Source organism: Petromyzon marinus, chromosome 16 (assembly GCF_048934315.1).
Source record: "Petromyzon marinus isolate PM22_M1 ecotype Great Lakes invasive population chromosome 16, UKy_Petmar_22M1.pri1.0, whole genome shotgun sequence".
Lineage (NCBI taxonomy): Eukaryota > Metazoa > Chordata > Hyperoartia > Petromyzontiformes > Petromyzontidae > Petromyzon > Petromyzon marinus.
In genome coordinates this window covers 10740689-10766859 of record NC_133682.1, presented here as the reverse complement: position 1 = coordinate 10766859, position 26171 = coordinate 10740689, and the positions used below count along the sequence as shown (strand labels likewise).

Genomic DNA, 26171 nt, shown 5'->3' with positions numbered 1-26171 from the left:
CAAAATCGCGGAAAGCAAGTTCGTGAATAACGAGGGGAAATTGTATACATTTAAATGTCACCGATTGAAATATTGACAAAGTGGTCTGAACACATTGCTTTGGGTATTTGGCCCATTGTGGCAAAAAAATATTTGCACATTTTTACCAACAATCAGATTTAATTAATGTTCAATAACCCGTGACAACACACAAGTGAAACATTACTGCACAACCTGCAAATATTCAAATTATGGAATTTAAAACAGCCATTATTATAGCATTAGCCCTTCCGAGTGATCCACCTATTTCGTACAGAACCAGCTGAATAATAAGGTTACTTAAATTCATGAGCATTTTGCATGTGGGAGGAAGCTGGAGCACCAAGAGAGAGCCAATGCATATCATCAGGGCGATAATGCTCAAAAGCACTTCAAGAATCCACTGCCGAGATCTCCTGGCCAGCTCCCAGCCATAGCCCACGATACCTGGGAGTCTCCCAACTAATCAGGCTCCACCCGCAGCGCTTGAGGTGCAGGGCCAAGCTTTCGAAATCTGATTAGGTGAGGCACTTTCAGGGTATTACGACAGAAAAATGCAGGCGTCGCATTTCACTCAATGGCATTCTCTCGTCCTTCCCCCGCACCTCCGATAAGCACGGTTGGCTGTGTCCGGTGCGAAAGAAGTTCAACTTGCAAACATTATTGCATTGCCAACTGCGCCTTCTAGGTCAATATATTCCAGAAGCGTTTGCTTAAACAAGTCAACCAATGGACCGGTTTTAACTTCACCGGGTCTCATCAGCAGGGCAGACTCCTGGGTGTCCCCCATTGTTAAATGGGTTCGGGCCGGTGCGGCCACTCATCAACACTCCGCGCTTTTGTCTCCGGTGCTGCCTGGCCACAGCTCTCACCTGCCACAGTGGACGACCACCGCTACCAGGTCGTACATGCGGTCGGGGTTGGTGGCATCGCCGGACGTGTTGAATAGCCTCAGCTCGAGCGGAAACACCACGCGGTACGAGAGCTTCGTGTACCGGTGCAGCTGCTCCATGTACTTGAAGCGCTTGAGGTGCAGGGCCAAGATCATGGGCAGCTTCTTCACACGCATCCTGCCGTCGCAAACGCCGCGGTCGAAAGTCAACGCGCATTCCAGTGTCTTCAGTGTTCTCCGTGCACTCTCCTCTGCCTACCTCTCATCTCACAGCAGTCCCCTCCCCAAACTCTTCTAGCCCTCTCATATCGCTGGACTCCCAGTCACGCGCTCTGCGTTCCAGCAACCAAAGCTTTCGAAGTCCCCAGTCATCCCCATTGCTCATTGGTCCCCCATTCTTTACTATTGTCCCATAACCGAGAACGCCTTTACCCAGCCATCAATGCTGTCAACTCTCCGCCCCGATTCAAGTCCAGGCTCAGCTCAAGACCTATGGCTGACCGCCTCTCTCTATAAAATATACATGCCCACTGTTTCTGTTCAGCGTCTTGACGTTATAAAATACAAATTGGATCGTACAATTGTATTATATGACCAAGTGAATGACACCCATTTCCCTCTGCCAACCCCGATCCAGGGGTGAGACGTCAACATTACAGTGGCTGGGGCTTGGCCTACACACAAGACAATTGCTGGGGAAGATTACACATTAGATATCCCATCTGGTGCAGCCTCGCCAGGTGGTACTCACTTTAGAGACTATGGGATGGGTGATGATGATGATAATGAGTACGAGTCAACCCTGGTCAGGATTTGAACTCGTGGTCTTGCGATTAAGATTTCTGCTGCTCGACCAAATGAGATACAGCCCAGATACGATGCTACAGAACACAAAAGACTGCAGGACTTGATGCTTGCGGATACCTATGGCAGCCGTTAGCTTGTATGAAAGATGAACGAACAATGGCAAAATGTATCCAAACAGAGGACATTACAAGTCATGATGGTCAAAGTGTCACCAATTTAATAAGAATGAGGCAATATTCACCTCCTGGCAACAATGAGCCATTGGTGGCAATTCCACATTGCCTTGCAGGGTGCCAGTTAATGAACTGGAAAACCAGGACCAACTTAAAAATGAGTTCTGCACAACACAATATAGTTACCCATGTATTATCTGATGCAGTAGGGTCCCATTATTAGGGATGGTTCAGACACGTGGTTTCGAAGGTATAATTTGCTGATTTTTTTCAAGCAGTCAAGTGTTTGATTACAAAATGTGCCCATTGTATATGATGAGGGATGCAAAAAATGTTGGAGAAGGAAACAAGTGTGTGAAATCAATCAAGAATCATTTGCAACTCGTGACCAATTCAATGAGGCAAGCAGAAAAGACGCTTGCGAAGCCATCAGCAGTTGCCTGAATACAAAAATTATTAAAACGACCTTATGCATTCACTCTTGTTACACGGAGGATTCTGCGAGTATTATTTCGCGAGCTGCGAGAAAAGCCTTAGTCAATGAATGTTCATTATTCATGATCAAATTATATTTTATTATTACGAGGATGAAGCCCCTGGCTAATGGAATGTGCTGTAACATAGTTCATACAAAGCCAACCTCTGTAACCCATTAAACAAAACTGATATTTAGTATTCTAGACTATCACAACATCAATAAAAAGCCACATTTTCTTGCTGTTGTGTTTTTTTTTACAAACAACACACATGTTTACAGGGATAATAATAATGTAAAATTTTCTCATCCAGAATATACTGAATATTGAGCCTCTTCAGGAGGGTCTTGCGTCGATAATTTTGGATTGGCCACTTCCTGTTGAGTGTTCATGAATGTGGGAGGAAAGAAGAGTACCCGGAAAATCCCCACACGTGCCAGGGTATAAGCACTCAAAGGTCAACAGATATAGGGGGAGATACGAATCTCCTGGGCCACCTCAGATCCTTGCGAGTGTGGGTGGGGGAGGAGTCTCACAAATCCACGTGATCCCACAAACCCTCGCCTGCTTCACATTGAACTACAGGCATGTGGGCACCACGACTCATCTAAGCCTGCGTGCTACGCTTACGAGTGCGTTTAGTTTGTTGTACTTCCCCCCCCGCACCTCCGATTAGCACGTAAGAAGTTCAACATCATGCGTACGATAACGTTACGCGTTAACAATTAACATTAAATCAATCAAGCACTCCACCGAAGGGTCAAGCGGGAAGGCAGAACGGACGACGTTCGTCGGCGCCGATTAAACACTGACCACACGCAAACCAGGCCTGTTCAAACACTGACCAGCGGAACCATTTCATTTCATATCAACTGCACAGCCGCTTGTGGGCGAAGGCAAAGCAAGCGAAACGCAACACCCGACAAGGTCCAAACGCGAGGAGGGGCGTGTGGGTGTCAGGTTGGGGCGCCTCACCTTTTCTGCGCTTCTTGCTTACTGCAGCATTGTTCGCAGTAGTATTTATATTCGCTGCAGAGTGTCTCGGTGTTACTGAAGCCTCTGGGGCGGGGGAAATAATAAATAAACAATCCGTCAGCGAAAGCGTTCCGTCGTGCACTTTGAATAAACAGGGAATGCATTTCCCCGATCAAAGGGAGTACTGTACCGGAAAAAAAAATAACCGGTCAAATCTGCTTGTCCAGAAAGTAGCATTTTGCTGACATTAGGCAGACTGAGTGGATGAAAAAGGTGAATTATTAAGTAGGTCATTGTGAGGAAAATTGTAGATAGATGATACTAAAATAAAGTGGATTTTTAAATGTACCAATGATGCTGGCATGGATTATTTCAATTATATTTGTGGGTCATCGAGTTTTTTTTTTATCAAAGCGGCTTAATTTTCTATGAAAATAATGTTTGCTTTACTATGACTATAGGAGCACAACCACACCATCACTACCACCACCACCATCATCATCATCATAACCCCCCCCCATCCTCAGCAACACAAACCAGTACTCTCGTCATCCTCAAACTCTCCGTCATCACCACTATGATCAAATTACACGTCTGACAAAACTGCAGCGTCACGATAGTACCATCTTAGATGGGGAAGACTCGGGTCTCGTGTCAGAGAAGGTCATAATTTACTTTGCAGTTTGATGGCAGCACCATAAGGATGCAATGGAAAAAGTTTCCGGCCAAGATCAGTGAAAACATCCATCTCATCAGCAATAACTTCAACTTATTAATATTGCTGGGATACAAAAACGAGCAATCGTCTGAAATATATATATAGGCCAGTAAGCACCGTGGGAAATTCCCAATATACTTTTGCTAGCTCAACATGGAGTGTGTATTCATTTGCAGTGCCAGACCAATGCCACCAGCTTAAAGTCTTCATATCTCAGAGATTTTAAATGGAAAGGTGGTAAAGCAAAGTGGGCAAGTTACCTTAGACAGTGTGTGATGGATGTGTTTTGTTCAACATCTACTGACAGATCCAGAAAGTCTTCATCTTTACTGCTCACCTGTAAAGCAAACACAGGGTGGCCTAGACATGTAAAATCACTCGCGTTCCCGCAATCCAGCACTTAAAGGATGGCTCAATCCAATAACCAACTGGGCACAACGTTTTCAGAGTTGTAAAAACAATATCATTCCATGATAAACGCAGTATGTTAACCAGCTAATGCAGCTATGAAACTCAAGTTTCATTTTCTAAAATTCAGATTTTCTGGAAACAGGTCAGTGCGCCACCATTATTACACTTACAATTAGTATTTTCATAGTGTCTAAACATGCCTGCATTCCAAGACGCTGTACAGAAACAGTGAGCATAGTTTTTAGAGCAACAGGCAGCCCAGTCATAAGCAGAGGAAATAAATTAAATATTACGAGCTATTTACAATTAATGCAAATTAAAGAGAAACCGTACGGTAATGTTAATAACAAAAAAATCTCAAACCATAATTACATATATTTTTTACAATTTATCAAATTAACAGGTGTGTGAATTGTTCCATGCCTACTGTGCATTCACTAGCGAACGCCTCTGTATTCCACGCAGCTCCTTCCCGCAACGTGAACCTTTCCCAGCCTCCAGCGTGAGCGAGCGCGCACCCCTGTGCACACGCGCACCCCTGCGCACCCCTGCACACCCACGCACCGTCTCGCAGTTGAGGCAGCGCGTCTCGTTGGTGAGCGTGCCCTGGAAGATGTCGTGCACCCACGTGGGCTCCGTCTTGGTGCTGTCATCACCGTCGGCGGCGGCGGCGGCGGCGGCGACGCCGTTCTTGAGCTTGCCGTTCTGCCGCTCCTGCTTCTTCTCCTCCTGCAGGATGTCGGCGATGGTGTTGAGAAGGTAGTTGAGGAACTCGTGAGCATCCTGTTGCATGTAGTTGTCGAAGAGTTCTGTTTGCAGCCCCGGGGGTGGGAGAGCGATCGCGGGAAGACGCACATGCACACGATTAACGGGGCTAAGAAGCAGAGGTAGAGGCTCAAGGGTTCAGAGCGCTGAGCTGGCACCGCTGAGATACTGGGGGTTCGAATCTAGGGTTGAGCCACCTGTTATTCAAACCGCGTTCCTCCGATTAGCACGGTTGGCTCCGTACGGGTGCGCAAGAGGCTCAACACACATGCATACGTTTTGATTTAAAGCTTTCGTGACTGCAGTAATTCATATCCTTAGCTCTTTCGGTAAATTTACGTTGAAGGGAAACAATAATATAATAAAATATATATAAAATAATATTCTTAGCTCTTTCGGTAAAGTCACGTTGAAGGGAAACAATTAAATAATAAAATATATTGTTTTATATCTATTTTATTATATGATTGTTTCCCTTCAACGTGACTTTACCGAAAGAGCTAAGAATACACATACATACGTTCCTGTCTCTTCAGTTTAATTTAGAATTCGTTGCATTGTAGGCACTTCTTGACATGCACGATAGATGCGTTCCTGGAAAAAAGCGTGAATATCTCAAAATCACGTATGTCAAAAACTATTTTCCCATAAGAAATAATGGTAAAGGAGGAGGAGGGGGGGGGGGGGTTAGGGGTTAGGGGATTTCACTCGCAGACAAAATTGACTATATTATCCTAGCCTATATCAATAAAATACATGTACACGAGACACACGAGGCAAAGGGAAGAGTGCTGGAGTACACGCAACGAGATGCCTTGCACTACAGCTCACACTAGTTATCGTGCCGCACTGGCCGCTGGCAACGCCACTGGGGTTGCGGTGTCGGACCAGCGTGTTCGTACGTCGCGTTGCGGACGACGTCGTTCCGAAAACTGCCGCCTCGCCTGTGTGTCAATAAAAGGTCGAAAAACAAAGGGCGCCGTTATTCCACAATGGTTTACCGCAAAAAGGGGCGTAAACTGAGGATTGCCTGGAAGAGGAGTTGATGGTTTCAGCCCCGGTCACCAATGATTGTACGGAAAACTCGCCACATCAAATGTGGTTATAGACTTAATATGGCTCTGAGATATAAAAAAACACCGTTTTTTAAATATTACTCTCCCGCTCATGGTTCACCGATGAGCCTTTACGAGGACAAGACTCAAAAACTTGATTTGACGCTTTCTTGACTGCAGGAATTATTCTTTGGTTCTTTCGGTGAAGTCACGTAGAAATAGAAAATAATAAATTACATGATATCATGCGACGTTTCGATTGCAAAGCAAGCAATCATCATCAGGTACAAATGAAAGAGAACGATTGCTTGCTTTGCAATCGAAACGTCGCATGATATTACGCAATTTATTATTTTCTATTTCTACGTGACTTTACCGAAAGAACCAAAGAATAATTCCTGCAGTCACGAAAGCTTCAAATCAAGTTTGAACCACCTCTACGGGGAGTATGTAAGTTTGTTGTCTCTCTCTGTCTCGTTGTTCTCTCTCTGCTTGTGTGTCTGTCTTTGTGTCTCCGTGTCTGTGCCTTGTCTCTCCCAAATTTCTCTGTGTCTCGTTGCTGTCTCTCTCTGCTTGTGTGTCTGTCTTTGTGTCTCCATGTCTGTGCCTTGTCTCTCTCCCAAATTTCTCTGTGTCTCGTTGTTGTCTCTCTCTGCTTGTGTGTCTGTCTTTGTGTCTCCATGTCTGTGCCTTGTCTCTCTCCCAAATTTCTCTGTGTCTCGTTGTTGTCTCTCTCTGCTTGTGTGTCTGTCTTTGTGTCTCCATGTCTGTGCCTTGTCTCTCTCCCAAATTTCACACTTAACTTCTAATTGAGCAATCTTTGGAGTGGCGTAATCGACCAGGCCATGTGTTGATTGTGTGTTGACCGACTCTGTGTCGCATTACATTACATTTACAAATTTTACTAAGTTAGTTTGATTTAGTGTTGCCTCCGTCTCTGTCTCCCCTCAGCGTTGGCGATGGATCTCTCATTGTGGAATCTCCCATTGACATGCTAATTCTTCTAACCCCCCCTCTCTCTCTGTACCCCCTCTCTAGCTATTTAAGGCCTCGACACAGAGACGTTGTTTCTCTGTGTGCCCGTGCGTGTGTCTCTCTCTCTGTGTCTCTGTGTTAACTCTTTCCGCTTGTGTGTCTGTGTATGTGTCTTCGGTTCTGTGTCTCTTGGACGTAATCAACCAGGTAGGGTGTTGACTGCTGTGTCAACCGACTTTCTGCTCTGTGTTGCATTATATTTCTAAGTTCACTAGGTTTGTTTCTCTTTCATTTGTACCTGATGATGATCGCCTGCTTTGCAATCGAAACGTCGTATGATATTATGTAATTTATTACTTTCTATTTCTACGTGACTTTACCGAGAGAACCAAAGGACAAGACTAATCTATATGAATCATGTCATGTATTGTCGAATGCCATTCTTGGAGTCCTCTTGGTAGAAATATTGTGCAGGATCTGTCAGCTAATAACCTGGATTGCACCCAATCTTGTCAGACCTTAGATACTAAGCAGGTTAAAGCCTGGATAGTGAAAGCCTGTGGGGCTCTGTGGTGGTCAGCAGAAGGTAGCGCAGCAACACTCGTTGTTATACTGCACTTCTATGTTCCTGCGTCGGTTACCTTTCTTCATATCCCACACGAAACCAGCACGGTAAATTATGGCCAAATAACAGTGGAATGTACATTTGTCAACGTGTACTGCATATGTACATTCATCAACTGGTACAGGGTACGATTTTATCGGTGTGTAGAAGAAACTGAAAGAGCGCTAGCATAGCAAAATCTGCTGCAGACAAAACTACCAACTGGAGCAGGAAAGCATGCGGATGGACGGTCCTTCCGTGAAAAGAAGAAAAAAAAAACGTAATGGAAAGATGATTCACTGATCATTTTGTGCTTGCCGGAGTGATGCCATGAAAGGAGGAAATGTCCATCTGCATCACAAAGATCGAGCAGTGCATCACGATGTGTCAGAGAGCGGCCCACGGAAGGCGATGGTCACACAAAAATTCCGGTGTCAATCCAACAGGCCTCTCACATACGTGTTCACGGGGCTCGTCCATCATTCTATACCCTGCAATGAGTGTCCCCCGTGATCATCGCACCAAAAATTGTTTCATCATCATCATAGCCGGAAGGTTTCAAGCTCGGTGAAAAGTGAATTTAATACAAACGTTCATTTCTATAGTCACTGGCGACTGGACCGAAACCTTCCGACTGGCTGCACTTGAGAACCTGGTTTATACATGGTGTCTGATATCCACATCTGAACAGAGGATCTCAGCACCTGCGGCTCAGTGCTCTGACACAGGCATTATCCCTTCAAGCCATCCAGTCACCTCCGATTAACATATGTTCATCCTCGGTGGTATCCTGGAGAGATGTTGCTCTTGACATAGTCTCGGGCATTAAGAACAAGGATTTGCATTGATGTGGAGCTTAAATGCCAAAGCATCTTAAGTACCTTACAACACAATCCGTGAAAAAAATGGAGTACGGAGGGCAGAAAAGGAATGAGAATAATGGGCAGTGAATGTAAAACAGCAGTGGAATAGAAATAATGACGAGCACACGGACACGCAGATCTTATGTGCCTGCGTGCGTATGTGCATGTCTCACGTTTATGTAAAGAGGGTTCTTAAATTCAATCAGCGGTCTCCATGAATGTTAAGAATCGAAAGTGCCTCAGTCTGGAACTATGGGAATTGGACATTAACACCAAACCCCACACTATTGGATCAATTGAGATGTGTGTGTGTGTATACATGTGCAGTGACGGGGAGCGGTAATGTAGCAACACGACTTCCATTCCCACTCACAGCCTACATCAGTGACGATTATTTGAACCGGTCCTGGGCCTCCCCAAGGTCGACCCGGCCTCAAATGAGTACCTGGTTCGGTGTGTAAACATTGCCACTAGGGAGACAAAGGTGGTCAGGTGAGGTGCTGGCCACACACCCCCTCAGACAGTGCCGGCCTTCATAGGTGCTCACAAACAGCACTTGCCCCAACAGTCTATTAAGGCTATATGGGGGATATTGGTCTTTGGTGATTGTTAAAGTCACATACTCCGATTCTGACACTCACTTATTAGAACCTGGTTTAATAACTGATGGTTGAAAACTCGATTGGAACCCAGAATCTCAGAGGTGTCGACTGAAGTGTTCAGACAGCCCTCAAATCGCCCTTCTGAGTCACCAGGGCCTCTTTGTAAACCAACCGTTGATAAAGAATATCTCAAAACGCATGTTCAATAGCGAAGCAGCAACAGGTCTGGGACTCTTTTAATTTAAGGGCCTGGCCTTGTGACTCTCCAAGGTGCCGACGCGAGAGGTAGCCGCCAATGAGATATATTGATCAGGGCTCTGTCAACAGGCACGCGGTGAAGGAAAATTGGTCTCGGGCTCGTTTCATTAGATTGCCCTGCCCATACGCAACCGTGTCAAGCAAGCCGTGATGAAGCCAAACGCAGCACCACTTGCAGTTTACTTTGCAACACATCGCAAGTCTCCTTTTGCCAGAAACAAGGCACCTCAATGGGTTCTTGTCCATTCATCACGATTTCCAATCATTAATATTTCTCACGACTTACCTCATTTTATATTTAAACAAAGCCTCAGCTCAGGAACGGTTTACGTAGTTTAAAAAGCGGTGACAAGTGATTTAGATGGCTGGGGCGGGCAAGGACCGAGGGATCACGAAAGGGCAGGGGAGGGACGGGAAGGGAATGGGCTTGGTTGTTTTATTATTATTATTATTATCCAATTTAACAGTATTCATGTTTGAATACTTGCACAGTTTAATTAAAAAAAAATCAACAATAGACAAATAACCAATAGGTCTCTTGGACTAATAATTTCCAGCAGCATGTTTATGACGGAACACTCTGGACTCGTATAGACTTAATCAGAAGAGTGTGGCAATCGCCTTGCAATACAGGCAAGAGCCCTTTCCAAAGAGGGACACGTTCAGAACAGCATGGGTAATACTTTATACTATTTATACAATGCAACGTGGATTTACAACCCCTCTAAATGCGACCGCATCTAAAAAGAAGGTACCGAAACACTGGGCAATTCAAATAAAGTCGTCAACAAAACTACGCGATTAATAAACTGCGTTACTTTAAAGGCACTAAGCACAGGCTTACCAAAAAGTGTACGGGTTACAGCCGGCCAATTCACAGGGTGCCAGACGGAGACCCTTCCGATTCTTAACGTTCGTGGATCATCTCGCAAGGCGACCCGCGCCCCAAACGCACCGTTCTCCTTGCGCAGGCGGGAAATGAATTTCTTTGGCGGGATGACGCCCACTTTCTTCTTCTGCGTCGCGATGCTGTGAAAGAGGTCGGCGAGGCACGTCAGGAGGTTCTCCTTCTTCTTGGGCTGCACCTTGTAGTCGAGCACCTTCTCCCGGAACGGCTTGCAGAAGTATAACGCCTGCAGGACCGAGTTGCAGTAGCACGTGTTGCCGAACTGCGGAGAGACGACGGGGAGTGAGACGAGCGGAATAAGAGCGAGCGCAATTAGCCCGGAGAGCTGCCAAGCCGGGTGGCCACCTACGGCAAAGTCACCCAAGAATGCACCCCGTCTCGTCAGGATCTCAGAAGCCAAAGAAGGAAACGAGCCACGGAGAGTGCTTGGACGCGCGAGCGACGCGCTCAAACTGAAGGCTTTGCGAAAGCCGAGCCGGGGTTGAGACAGGATAATGGATTGTGTTCTTTGGTTCTTTCGGTAAAGTCACGCAGAATGATAATATTGTGTTATATATTGTTTTGTTCTCATTCTGCGTGGCTTTACCGAAAGAACCAAAGAAGATGAATCCTTGCAGTCACGAAAGCTTTAAATCTAAATTTAATGGATTGTGGTTACATATGGGTCCAAATTAGTATTATTTTGGTGCTATAAATACCCAAATGATGGGCCGCTCTGTTGAGCTATCATTTGTAGCCAGGTCGCTTCTGAAAAAGAAGTTAATACCTCAGTTGGCTTTGCCTGACAGGATTGGGATGGTTTAGTTTTATTTGTATGTGTTTGGTTGATTTGTTTACCTTTTAGTACTTTGCACTACTATCGTGTTTGTGTATTGTGTGTTGTTGCAACGTTCTCACCCGCCCCCACTGGACATCTGTGAAAAAGACCTTTATAGCGCATCGGATTCCTCCGGTATGAATAAATATTTTGATTCTGAAATAACCCCAATGACCCTTACGGTGTGGGGGAGGCCCTCGTTCAGCAGTGGAAAGACTGAGAGCTGTGCGTGTACCATCAGCCAGGTGGCCAAGCTGGCGACCACACTCTTTAATCATGGCCGTGGATCGCGCAGACATCATTGTATGCGAGGAACCCATCAGCGCACCTCCGATTAGCACGGTTGGCTACGTAAAGTGCGAAAGAAGTTCAACATAACACAGCATACATAAAGCGCGGGCGTACGGCAAGTTTGTCGACCTATCCAGTGCAGACATTGTTTGTTTAATATTTCCAAATACACTCAAAAACTGCGGACACTGCGGGTTTTCCCACCGCGGACTTGACCATTCACGCCAAATTCATTAAGTTACAGTTTGTGGATGACGCCCCTGTGGCTCGACCATTTGCGGTTAACCACGAGATGGCTGTCTACAGCATAAAGAAGTAGTGTACTCTCACTGCACTGCTTGCGATGATGATGCTGCTGCAGAAGAATACACACCACCATCATCATCATCATTCATCGTAAATAAAAGTATGTGTTGTTTTTTTCTTTTTTAAACTGCATAATATCAACTGTACGTATATGTCCTTAACCACAGTACAGCACTGCACACGATATATTTTTTTCATTATATAAATGTACTGTTCAAGTTTATATATGTAATAGTATAGAAAATATTAATAAAACGTTACATAAAACAAATATACATCCTGTTTGATGCTTGGGTTAATGTAGGGTATTATGAACAGTGAACCAAACGATACTTTTTCCATATGCCTTGAGTTTGCGGGTCGCAGATTTGCCAATTGCAGCTATTCTCAAGAGCGTAACACCCATCGACGGTCCATGTTTTGGTGTACACATTACAATGTTCATACCGGCGCAGTGCCACGAGATGAACTTCAATTTTAGGAGTCCCGCAGCAAGCGTTGCGGCCGTTAAATCGAGTCAACGCGCGGCCTCCGGAAAGATCCATTAACGGGAGAGTCTGTTCTCCTATAAGGCGCGTTGTTATAACGTGAATTTGCATTTAACGCAATTCATGCATTAGGGAACGCATTTTCTTAGCTATAACGTGGATACGAATTGAATATAACGCAATCTGAGTGAACGCAACCACGGTCGCGGCGCGATTAGGAGCGAGCGGTCGTACGGCTGCCTCGGCATAGAATCACACAAGGCGGGATGCTGCTCGATGCTTCTAGATGCTACCCACGTGCCTCAGTCTTCGGTTCAGGGTGCATATGCAACTCACGCGTTGTCGCGGACTATACTTCGCTCTATTTTTTTTTTATATCATTTATATTACAACCGCAAATTTCACATGATGCGGCGTTCTTTGCGGACATAATTAACACGTTTTGATTTAACGCTTTCGTGACTGCAGTAATTCACATTCTTAGCTCTTTCGGTAAAGTCACATTAAAGGGAAACAATAAAATATATAAAACAATAAAATATATAAAACAATATTTATTTTATTGTTTCCCTTTAACGTGACTTTACCGAAAGAGCTAAGAATACAATTAACACGTTATGGGATAACAGACTGTAGCGTGCAGAACTAGTGGACCTGTGAAGTCACATCGCTAGAACTCTCGACCCAAATGAGAAAAACACATTTTAAGTACCCTAAAAAGAGTGTTTTTAAACACGTACATTACACCAAAATGTTTCATGCCCCAGCAGTGATCTGGTGGGGTTTTTTTTGTTGTGAAGCCGGGCTAAGAATATCAACTGGCTCTCTTCGGGAACCCAGTTTAAAAAGAGGAGGCAGACACCCAGAGTCCATGGCTGTGACACGGGATTAATTAGCCCCCTTAGCCAACCGGCCACCTCAACATTACTCTGCTCAAACCCACATTAGCACTCCCAGGCAGTAAACTGTATTTATAATCCTGTAAAAAAAAAACCTTCAAATTCATTAAATGAGCTTACATTCATATGTATTATTATTATAATACCAAAAGTGATTTTTGCAGTCACTGCTAACTGAACCCGAGACCATAATAAACTCGCTGCACTAGAGAATCCGGATTAATAGGTGGCTTGAGACCCAGATTTGAACCCAAGCTCTCAGCAGCACCGTGCTCGGTGTCTATGACTTGGCATCAGTCCCCTTAGAGCCACGCGGCCACCTCTATCCGTGCCGGCTTTTTGAGTTTTATCCCAACCGACTCACCCTCGGGGGCTGTGAACCGCACGAAGCGCGACAACACAGCCAGGCCCCCGGGGTTTTAGTAAGACGGTAATTTACGGCGAGGTGGCGCACGGCTGTAATCAGAATCTCCGAGGCGGGGGGGGGCTTAGGGGACAGTCCAGAGATTTCTGTGCGTGCGAGATGTCCAAGATGTCCAACCCCCGCAGCTGCACAGTGTCTAGTCGATGAAAATACAGGAAATAGGGTCGCTGACCTCATTTAGATTGTGCGTATGGGGCCGTTCATTGGCAGGCTGCATCGCACGTGTTGGTGCACAGAAATAGGGCCATTCAAACGACCGACAACCCTGGGGGCTGAGTGACGGCGGGGTGGCTAATGAGGCCAAGGCTGGGATGGGGGGGACCCACAGTGCATTCGGTTGAAATGCGTTTCCCGTGCACTAGCAAGACCGGTTAAAAACCGGCAGAAATCGTGAGGTAGCGAGGGTTATATGTGGGCACGAGTGAAAGACATGGGGGGGGGGGGTGGTGGGGGGGGGGGAACATGAACCATCCGCACAAAGGTCACCCCATTCTCAGCATTATATCGGGCCAAGTCGGCTTAGCTTCAAAAGATATGACGAGACCAGCTTCCAAAGCGATGAGCTTCTTGTTCGTGTCTCTGGGTACGAAGTTCACAAGTTTGAACGCGCACAGAACCCCTCCTTGATAATGTGTTGACGGCGATTAACAGCGAGGGCTATGATACTTTGTGCAGTCCGCTAACAGTATGCCGATTGAGCTATTAGTGCGATTTCATGAGATGCGGACATTCTCAATTAAAACTCTTGGAACCAGCGGTGTACCAACCAACAGCCTCAGAAACAATTCATGCAGAAATACGTTGTAAGTTATGCCTCTTTATCAACACCAAAGGGCACATGCATAGCTTTAACATGCCAAGTGTTTTACGATAGTTGTGCAAATCATTATTGATCTGGCTGAGCCCATCAACTAACTACACTTGAGTCCAGCTTAATCGCGAGTGGTTTTCTAGATTAAAACCGAGCGCAAGTCTTCGTGTATTCGTCCCAAAAAAAGTCACTGCGTTGTTTACCATGCTGCAAAATAATTAATGTGGAAATCAGAGTGAAAGTTATACAAACATGATATGAAAGTCACTCGGAACTAATATTTAGTTTATTAATGAGTTAGTCGATATGCATATATGGTAAGTCTAAATAAACTATGAAAAATGAGTGGAAAATGATGTATGTCTCACAAAACTAAGACTTTAATAAAATATTTTAAAAATATATTTAAACCATTCATACCGAAGAGATAAAGTCTCACGGAGGCTATTCTCATCTAGAGTACAAGATATCTTGAAGATATAGGATTGGAAACATAAAGTCAAACATAGATGGATAAAGTCCGAACCCATTTATGATTTACTGGTCTATTTGTCGTTCGAACAAACACTGGAAACTGGTGATGGAACGGCAATAAAAGGAGAGAACACGCCCAAGAGGACATCCGCCAAAGAGGAGGTGCAATTAGATTAGCTCATGTACTGCAGGAGCAATATTTATTGAAGCGTCTCAAGGCCATGGAAGACAACAACAATGTACACTTTCATCCAGCAGTGGAATGATCAGTCACTGCTGACGGATGGGAGGGTAATGTGTGCACTGTTAGAGCATAAGCGGAATGACCGTGAGGAATTAGTCCATTTATAAGGTTAACACGTAGGCTTTCGCGACCAATATCATCAGCAATTACAACCAGCATCATCAGATGGACAGCCAGATTTGTACTCGGATTGTAAATGTTGTGGATTTGTAACGAATTGGCATGTTCTGTTTACGTGACAAACCTTACTAATTTGGCTATGTCGGGTGGTGGCAGCTTTAACGACACATTTATATTTACGAGATCGAACCCAAAAAAAAAACCCCGTATTATGGGCAACATAGTTGACAATGAGAAAGGCGTCTATAAATGTACGAGCAATCGGCTCGAGAGTGCATGTGTACATTTACATTTGACGCACCAACCATTCTCAAAAAAACGTCCTCATTGCTCCGAGTATAATTCCAATTCCAGTAGGCACGATTGTCTTTTTGGCAAAACAGTGCAATGTGCGTTATGCAATTAAGTCGTGCATGTTACGACACACGGCAAATAGGGAGACCGCGAGAGAGAGAGAGAGGAGAGCTTGCGTGAGTAAACGTGAAGGCCCCATAGGCGCATTAGACTTTTACACGAGCGCTGCCTTCGGTGTGAGCAGGTCGGTGGGCTTAGGCTGCACAGGATTCAATACAATTACAATGAGCATATCCCCCCCCACCGCCAACCCCGCAGAAGTCACTTAACGCGTCAATATCCAGACGGCATAATGCGTCAACGACATTCAAATACAACCTCGAAGGCAAAAGCTGGGCGTGGTGGTGCACGCCTCTGCCCGTGACCCGGAGCTTTAGGGGGGCAAAGGTCGACGGAGCACTTCGATTTGTCACTTAGCCCACACCTACTGGCCTGCAAAGCAGCCAGGGGATTGCAGTGCAACAAGTTGGTTTTGTGCACCCATCTGCGTGGACCACAATGGTTACGAGTTAATTTACTCCAGACACTCATCCCAAAGCACACGAGGGCATTCCCACACCACGCAGACTGTGGTAGTTATTTAACCATATGTCACCACACTGGACAATGCAGCTTAAAGGTGGGAGAGCATATATGTGGGGGTATAGAAGTATATATCAACAATGGATTGTGCAGCACTCCTCTGATGCCCATCACAAAGCACTGTAGCAGCCTTTAACATCATACCGTGTCACCTGTCGCAGCACTATCAGGCTCAATCTCGCATAGCTACTGATATAGCATATCATGATAATGAATTATATCGCAGCGATCACATGTTGAGAACACGATGTGGATCAGATTTAAAGCGTTCAACGAATGTTACCGTGTCACTATCAACAGCACAAGCAATGCTTTTAATGAGCACACCCGCCAGTCACTTCTTTCCTTGTGCTACAGTGAGGGAAAAAAAGTATTTGGTCCCCTGCTGATTTTGTACGTTTGCCCACTGACAAAGAAATGATCAGTCTATAATTTTAATGGTAGGTTTATTTGAACAGTGAGAGACAGAATAACAACAACACAATCCCGAAAAATGCATGTCAAAAATGTTATAAATTGATTTGCATTTTAATGAGGGAAATAAGTATCTGACCCCCTCTCAATCAGAAAGATTTATGGCTCCCAAGTGTCTTTTATACAGGTAACGAGCTGAGATTAGGAGCACACTCTTAAAGGGAGTGCTCCTAATCTCAGCTTGTTACCTGTATAAAAGACACCTGTCCACAAAATCAATCAATCAATCAGATTCCAAACTCTCCACCATGGCCAAGACCAAAGAGCTCTCCAAGGATGTCAGGGACAAGATTGTAGACCTACACAAGGCTGGAATGGGCTACAAGACCATTGACAAGCAGCTTGGTGAGAAGGTGACAACAGTTGGTGCGATTATTCGCAAATGGAAGAAACACAAAATAACTGTCAATCTCCCTCGGCCTGGGGCTCCATGCAAGATCTCACCTCGTGGAGTTGCAATGATCATGAGAACGGTGAGGAATCAGCCCAGAACTACACGGGAGGATCTTGTCAATGATCAAGGCAGCTGGGACCATAGTCACCAAGAAAACAATTGGTAACACTACGCCGTGAAGGACTGAAATCCTGCAGCGCCCACAAGCTCCCCCTGCTCAAGAAAGCACATATACATGCCCGTCTGAAGTTTGCCAATAAACATCTGAATTATTCAGAGGACAACTGGATGAAAGTGTTGTGGTCAGATGAGACCAAAATGGAGCTCTTTGGCATCAACTCAACTCGCCGTGTTTGGAGGAGGAGGAATGCTGCCTATGACCCCAAGAACACCATCCCCACTGTCAAACATGGAGGTGGAAACATGATGCTTTGGGGGTGTTTTTCTAAGGGGACAGGACAAGTTCACCGCATCAAAGGGACGATGGACGGGGCAATGTACCGTCAAATCTTGGGTGAGAACCTCCTTCCCTCAGCCAGGGCATTGAAAATGGGTCGTGGATGGGTATTCCAGCATGACAATGACCCAAAACACACGGCCAAGGCAACAAAGGAGTGGCTCAAGAAGAAGCACATTAAGGTCCTGGAGTGGCCTAGCAAGTCTCCAGACCTAAATCCCATAGAAAATATGTGGAGGGAGCTGAAGGTTCGAGTTGCCAAACGTCAGCCTCGAAACCTTAATGACTTGGAGAAGATCTGCAAAGAGGAGTGGGACAAAATCCCTCCTGAGATGTGTGCAAAACCTGGTGGCCAACTACAAGAAACGTCTGACCTCTGTGATTGCCAACAAGGGTTTTGCCAACAAGTACTAAGTCATGTTTTGCAGAGGGGTCAAATACTTATTTGCCTCATTAAAATGCAAATCAATTTATAACATTTTTGACATGCGTTTTTCTGGATTTTGCTTTTTGTTATTCTGTCTCTCACTGTTCAAATAAACCTACCATTAAAATTACAGACTGATAATTTATTTGTCAGTGGGCAAACGTACAAAATCAGCAGGGGATCAAATACTTTTTTTCCCTCACTGTATATCCTGCAGCTCTGGCACAATCCACACAGTATTAACGTCCGAGATCTGTTTATTGCGCCATGCACAGCAAATACGACGGCAAAACTACACAAAACACTGCCGTGGAACGTTTAGTGCTCATATGGATTTCTAAATAATCCTAACCAACGCTTTACACAAGCTCAGTCAATTTAAAATGGCCCGCATTAGATTTTTGGAAGGTAACTCAAAGTGCACACAAATGTTAAGTCGATGCCTCCACAACCAGTTTGCCCACTTACCCTGCCAATGACATTTTTCGACATTGATATTTACAAGAATTAAATATTAACCGGGCTACTCCCCCTTCCACAAGGGGTGAACTTTAGATTATGAAATTGGTATCGTCTCGCAATGGCCGTGTTGGCACATTTGTGGTATTTCTGCTCGTGTGTGTGTGTGTGTCCTATATATAAACACCGGGTTGCACCTCAATAGTTTTCCATCTGGTTATAATTTACATTCATAATGCCAGTTGCATGTTTAAATTAAAGATATGCATTGTTCAACAAGTACCCATTGACAGTAATCACCTCCTTTTCCATAATAGAGGTTTTTTTGGGTTAGATAGCGTAAACCCGCCACCACCCGACACACCCAATTAGCAAGGTTTGTCACGTAAACAAAACATACCAATTTCGATTTAAAGCTTTCGTGACTGCAATGATTCATCTTCTTTGGTTCTTTCGGTAAAGTCACGTAGAATGACAATAAAATAATAAATTGATAAAATAAAATAACACAATAATATTCTCACGACGTTTCGGCCACAACACAAGCGGCCACAACACAAGCGGCCGCTTGTGTTGTGGCCGAAACGTCGTGAGAATATTATTGTGTTATTTTATTTTATCAATTTATTATTTTATTCTCATTCTACGTGACTTTACCGAAAGAACCAAAGAAGAAAAAAACATACCAATTCGCTACTGGTAAAACACACCGGTGTGTTGGAGAGTAAACCCACAACATTTACAATTCGAGTACGACGTTTCGCCAGTAATTGCAACCAGCAACATCGGGTGGCAGCCGAATTTCGTGGAGAAATCCTCCTGTTTTTTTTTTATGGAAGTCTGTCTGTAAGACTCTGGCCACAAAATCCATACATAATTCCAACTTTACAATTTCTGTTTTGCTGGTAGTTTAAGAATTTGGGTTATTACATTATCACACAACAGTCTACTCTTGCCAATCAATGTCACAGGGGTCATCAATGTCCACTTCAGAGTTCACAGGACTCTTTTGTAAGTGGAAAACTAGGTATATTACGAGGTAGCCGCTGGAATCGAACCGCCAACTCGATGCTTGCTTGCTTGCTCAGTAACAAACGCACTGACCACTAGATTGTTCAACCGCCCACCAACCAACAGGTGTCCCTTGTTGCTGCATTGAGGACACAGCGCACCACAGGATGCTGTTGTATTTTTAGCAAGGTGCACAACTAATATTTGCCCTTCCCAAGGCCACTGGAAAAATAACAAAATGAGGAAGATCCACCACATCTGGCTACAGCCACCACAAGGACTATGCAGCAGCAGCAGCAGCAGCTTAGGACCTGTGGTTTGTCATGAAACTGAACTGACACCACTGAGATCCTGAGTCCAAATCCAGCCACCACAGAAACACAGGTTGTCACGTGTCGAGGAGTTGATGTCTCAGCCCATGACAACACCAAAAAAAAGCCATTGTAATATTACATCGAGGTATTCACTCAATCTAGCAAGTTAAGATTCTGAAAGCTAAACGGTGTATTGTTTTAATTGCCGTGTGATGATAATTATTTGCAGGATAGGTAAGGGTGTGGATATGAGATTACTGATGTGAATTCTAAAGTGCGTCTGTGATGCTAACAAGTCGAGGTGAATTTGAACTCCACACCGAGTTAAAGATGGAAATGTCTTCATATCATCCACGACGGAAAATAAGTAAGCAGAATGATAGGGCCAATCCCGTAGAGGACTCAGCGGTGATATGCACACATGCGCCTGAAAAATGCTCGCATCACTTAAGTTCATATCGACACCTAATTACATTGTGCAGCAGCAGATGCCTCTTTGGTGTGTAACCACCTTGATTACATTCACATCAACGGCAAGCTTATTTAAAATAATGCACCGATGTGATCAACAACAGGAGTAGCAGCGTGATACTAAGTGGACCAAAATGCACAGTAATTTTTTTTTGTAGCATTTAGTTGTGTGCATTAATATGCAGTTGTGCATCCAGTTTATGTTCAACGTGCCCTGCAAATTATGCACAAGCCACACAAAAGACCAATCATGAACAGTTTACACAGGCTGCAATTACGTTTCTATGAGAAATAAACAGCTGTCGCAAGAGCAGTTTTTTTTTCTATGACAGTCTAACACAAGGATGTTAAAAATAAAAATGCTATATCTGGTTAAAAGAAACCAGTCGAATAACATAAAAATGTTGACTTAAAGCTTTCGTGACTGCAGGAATTCATATTCGTTGGGTCTTTCGGTAAAGTCACGTAGATAGGTTCAAAGAAAATAATAATCTCACATTAACATAGCCACCTCAGGGCCCCCGCCGTGAAGGCCTCAACGATCTTACATTATCATGCTAATTTATTTACTGGGCAGCCCTTTGATTGGTGGGAAAACCCACCACCATCGCTGCCCACCACTTACATTAACATTGGCTGCTGACATTTTGGCTACGCCCATTTCAAACCTTTATAAACAGTTTACCTTTAGACGCTAACCCCCTCTTCCTGATGACGAATGCTTGTGTTGAGATCGAAACGTCGTAGTTTTTTGTTTGTTATTTTTTGTTATTTTCTTTGAACCTATCTATGTCACTTTACCGAAAGACCCAAAGAATATAACATAAAAATGGTATGCAAATGCATTTTTATAAAAAAAACATTTTGCACATACAGTATGTCAGCATGTGTATTACACGAGTGAGTAAGGTCTATAGAGCCTTCATAATGGATCGCAGTCCTGCCCTGTTTTTATTTAGCCTGTTTTTGCATTTGGGGGGGTCACGAATGCCACGCCAGGAAAGTTGTTAAAAAGCTACTGCTTTTTCATGCAACACAGAAGCTGTGGCTTGAAACAAACTTGATGGACGAGTGCCCTACAGGCTGCTCCTGCACCATGGCTCTAAGGTGCCCATGGACCGCAGAAATGTCTGCGTCAGTGCTTCTCACAGCAGGCCGAAATGCCGGGCAGTAAGCCTGCAAGACTTGACGTGACGTTTCTCAAAAAAAGTCAGTGTGCATTTCATCTTCATACGGGAGTTTCATTTTTAATCACAAAGATTGCTTGGCAAGACTTGTTGTGCGCGCATGCTCTGGAGTCTACTTCTACCAGAGCCCAACTACGCACAGGCATACATGTGCAAATTATTTTTTGGCAACGATGCTGCCAAACATTCACTTACGAATGTCTCAACGTCGCTCTTCATTTCAGTATTATAGTATACAAACTGAAGTCACATTGTGCTCATGACATAATACTCAAGTTACAAGCGTTTGTTCGAATCCCAATCGGATGTTGACTTACCCCTTGTGGTGATTAATTGATGGGAATGCGATGTTGGATGTCTTGTGCAAAATCTGATCTCTGCCATAGGAAGGTGGAATTTACTCAATTGGCTCAAATCTGCCATTGGCGATAAGCAATGCCCCATGCTCATTTGAACAGATAAATGCGTCCCCAATTACCTTGCTGAATCAAGGGTGGAATTTCTCTGAAAAATATCTTAACAAAACCCTGATATTTTCGTAAACACCATTTAGTCCATATTATACTTACAATGTTATCTATATATGAAAATATAAATAAACCCATAAAAACAGGTAAGAATACACCTTTGTAACCACCAAAAATCACATGCCAATTTAGAAATACATAATTCAATGCAGCAGTAATTGTACGGTGCTAAATTAGGCCTGCCTGGCACATTAAGTTTCTGTGCAGCTTGAAAAGGCAGTTACAAGTCAGCATTGCTTTGTATGCTGTTCAATTTTTGAGCTTGGAAAATCCAGTTTTGTAAATGTTTAGGGATCCTCCAAAAAACTATTATATGGAGGACAGTATATATGGCCAAGTTGTTTCGCGGGTGCACTGTATTGCAAAATTTGGCAAAAACCGTGCAAACTACTTACCAACAAAAAAACTCCATGTAATAGGGAGGCGTAGAATTTTTTCATCAGTGCAAAGAATAATGCTGCCATTGTCTTTTGTTTAAAGGAGAATGCGGTTTTGTTAAGCAAACAAAGCAAAGACTTCCAGCATCTGTAATTACTCAAATCTGGCACCATGCCATGCTGCCCAACTTTTCCTTATTTTCCAAAGCACTTCAGGGCTCTCCAGAAATCTATACACAACCATAATCAGTTGGGCCATTACACAACAAATACATTTTCCAAGTTTTGAATCCATGCCCAAATATAATGGTCAATACACGCCGTAAAACTACCCTGAGTGGCCTTACTAATTTAGTTGTCCTTATTTTATCACAATAATAACCTCTACAAAATGCTTTTAGTGCTTACAAATCAATGATGCTACATTCCTCCCCTTGCTATGGAGCTATTGGACTCCTAAACATAGGTGCTGACAGCACTCATCTCAAAAGAGGAAAAGGCACCACGACTTGAAAAACGGAAAAGGTAGCACGATAAGTTTAACACGTAGGCTTTCGCGACCAATATTATTCATAATAAACGTTTTTGGGTTAGAGCACGATACAAGAGCAACAACATTTTTTTTCCGCGCGCCCACCAAAGGAGGACATGGTACTCACGTTTACCAGGCCGAAGTAGTGCTCATTGATAGGAAACTGCTCAGGACCAATCTCTTTCTCCAAAGCAGAGGCATTAGCGCCCTGAGGAAAAGGAGGAGACATTTCAAAGTGCATTTGCATGCTTCATCAGGTCATGGTCAATACACACATTTTACATTGCATCTTCTCACACCGATAATTCACAATGCCCACTTATCACGTTATTGAATTAGTTATTTTTTTTTACAATTCACTTTAATAAAAAAGAGTTAAACTTTATGAGAGCCCAATAGTGTTCGTCCTATGAGTGGTCCCACGGTTCATGACGAAGATTAGCACCCACTTCATAGGATCTGGGAGACACTTTGACTTGACAGAGCAAACGTATTTTAAATTTAAACACAAACAGTACACTTACAGAGACACTTGTCAACACGTGTTACACATATACAGACTACAACACACTTCAGGGTAACATACGTAGTACGTGTGAACGAACACCTTTACACGTACACAAATGGGATTTTTCAGTCAGCAGTGGACTGGATGACACTTGGACTCAATGAAGGAATAAGGGGTCACGTTGAAATCACGGTCAACTCGGCCAATGATCCCTCTGGGTACATAAACTGAACACAACACGGTGAACTGCTCCACTTGTTATAGGGGTCAAGAGGGGGTCGAATGAATAAGAGACTGAACATGTCACTTCCAATACTTTTTCTTTAAGGTAATGGGCATTGCCGGGGCTCATTAGTGAGCAGCGAAACTGACACCCTTGCTTCACTGCCCTAACTACAGTATTAGACGGGACTCTACAGCTATTCACAACGCATGACTAACAAAAGTGATACACGTGGCTCGTGTGTGTCACAGACCCCCCCCCTTACCCATCCAATTACAAAGCAATGTAAAATGTTACACGATTGGTTTCTGAACAGTATCTCACCACGAATTCGATTTCAGTGCCCTGTAAACCACGTTCGGCGTCCTTCCGGCTAACAAAAGTGTGGGTTAACGGTATAAATAAAGCGACTGGAATTAAAAAAAAAATGTAATTACTGTCAATACTTTCTGTCTTGTTATCGGGGAAACCTCGCCAAGTCTCAAAGCCCCTCTCTTTTCATGGGATTCCTGCATTGGGATGTTTGACCCGTTGGGACTTAATGGCGTTTTAACGTGACAGCCATAACGTAACAGATAATGGTCGGTGTAGGTGCCGCTGGTTTTACCCCTCTACTGTATTTACCTCTTCAATGTTTATCCGACATCTCTTTTTTTGTCATTCCTATCTATAGATACGTCGCGTTACGATTACTATCCTCTCCGACTTGTTAACCTCACGTTGCTCTATTTGCATGGCGGTGTGGTGGTCTTCGGGCGTCCAATCACACAAGCGAGGTTACTAGGGTGTAACGAAGCAACACTAATTGACATACACTCTCATGTGCACAGACGCTCGTACACGCAGCGACGGGGACACACACACACAGAAACACGCATTTAAACACCCAGACATCAACGCACGTAAACACATAATACACACAGCGATACAAAAGACACACGTGAAGGGTAAAACACATACGCACAAAGACACAACAGCCGCCATTCGCCACGAAGTGGCAGTCACGTCACCACGTCGCTTGTGCCAGGCTAGGTGCACTTTAAAGACACGTGAAGTATCGAATGCTCGCTGGCAGGTCACGGTACAGACCCAGGTGCTATAATAACTGGTTGACTGAGATGATGGACGCATAGACACAAACGCACACGCACACAAACTCAAAATACATATGCGGTAAACACACAATTAAAAAGACGTTGCAACGGGCATAGATAAGGAGAGAAATGCATTACAGACACGTACACGGTAAAAAAAACACAACCACAGGCACGACATACAAATCATGCGCGTACATAGACATCAGCACAGGCGCACCCGCGCACCACACGCCCAAACTCAGGGCACAAACAAACGTGCACACAAAAAGCACACAAAAAAAACACGCACGCGTACATACAGACGCACTCACGCAATCACGCACAGACACGCAAACTCAACTGGTGCCCGGCACCACATTCATAGAAAGTGCTTCTTCCGCAGAAAGTAACCACCCAACTCCCACATCCTAGTCAGCGACCCCTTCACCAAACCCAAACGCGTAGCTGCAGGACCGGCATCACGCGCACGCAACACACTCATTCACACATGCGCACGCACAATAATTCTGCCGCCTCCCCGGCCTTCCTTCCAAGAGAGGGCGGCGACCGGGGCCACCAAGGCCAGGCTCGGGCATCTCTCCCGGGCACGACATTCAGGAAAAACGACAGGCATCGCAGAGGCCTAATCGCGACACCGTCCACCCCCACCACTCCAGTCTCCTTTGCAAAGACCCCGCTGTACAAACAAGCGGCGAGCCCGCAGCATCGGAGCACTCGCGATGAGTTGAACGAGGGCTTTGAGGTGCGGAGGAGGGAGCGGCGCTCACCATTGTACAGATGGAGGCGAGGTTCCTGACGGTCATTTAGCACCCGGGGTTCGCGTCCGCCATCTTTGACGAAAACACCACTTCGAAGGACCCCAGCCCGGGCCCACGCCCCCCACTCCCCAACTGGCGCGAGGTGGCCGCGGCGCTCCACAACGGTGGTGCCTGCTCAAAAGACAACTTTCGAGCCATAGACTTGGGTTACGTATTGGCTTAACACGTAGGCTTTCTCGACCAATATTCATTATATCGGTATTTTTTTTTGGGGGGGGGGGGGGGCGAGGCGGGGCGCGGATTAGATCGCGTAAATACAAATGTGTCTTTAAACCCGCCAACCGACACATTTATGTTTCCACGATCTAACCCAGTGGTTGGGTTTCACATAGCTGCCAACCCTTACAGTTTTATTAAGCCCCTTATTCTTGTACAGGTAAATTGAGTTATCAGGTACATGCGGCGTACAGCCGTTTCGATACGGGCAACAACATTTCGCTCCTGACACAGATATTCTGCGTTGACTTTTCCACCTGAAGACGGAAGCTTGTTTTTTTTGCCTCCGAAACGTCGTGATTTAATTGTTTTATTTTGTTTTATTTTATCTACGTGACTTTAACCGAATAAAACCAAAGAGTATGAATCC

The 26171-nt window shown here is 44.6% G+C and overlaps 1 protein-coding gene across 2 annotated transcripts in view; it reads right to left on the bottom strand.

Moving 5' to 3' along the window:
* LOC116942832 (ubiquitin carboxyl-terminal hydrolase 46) overlaps positions 1-25642 on the bottom strand; it is a 29084-nt gene extending 3442 nt beyond the window's left edge. Inside the window, exons 1-7 of one of the 2 annotated variants that reach the window (XM_032955180.2) lie at positions 25535-25642; positions 23067-23147; positions 10548-10761; positions 5035-5279; positions 4320-4396; positions 3342-3425; positions 891-1088 (exon numbers count right to left, since the gene is read on the bottom strand). In XM_032955180.2, the coding sequence (XP_032811071.1) occupies positions 891-1088; positions 3342-3425; positions 4320-4396; positions 5035-5279; positions 10548-10761; positions 23067-23147; positions 25535-25570 (935 nt within the window). In that variant the 5' untranslated portion in view covers positions 25571-25642. The other variant, XM_076067505.1, reaches the window with a different exon arrangement.
* Positions 25643-26171: the final 529 nt, after the last annotated feature.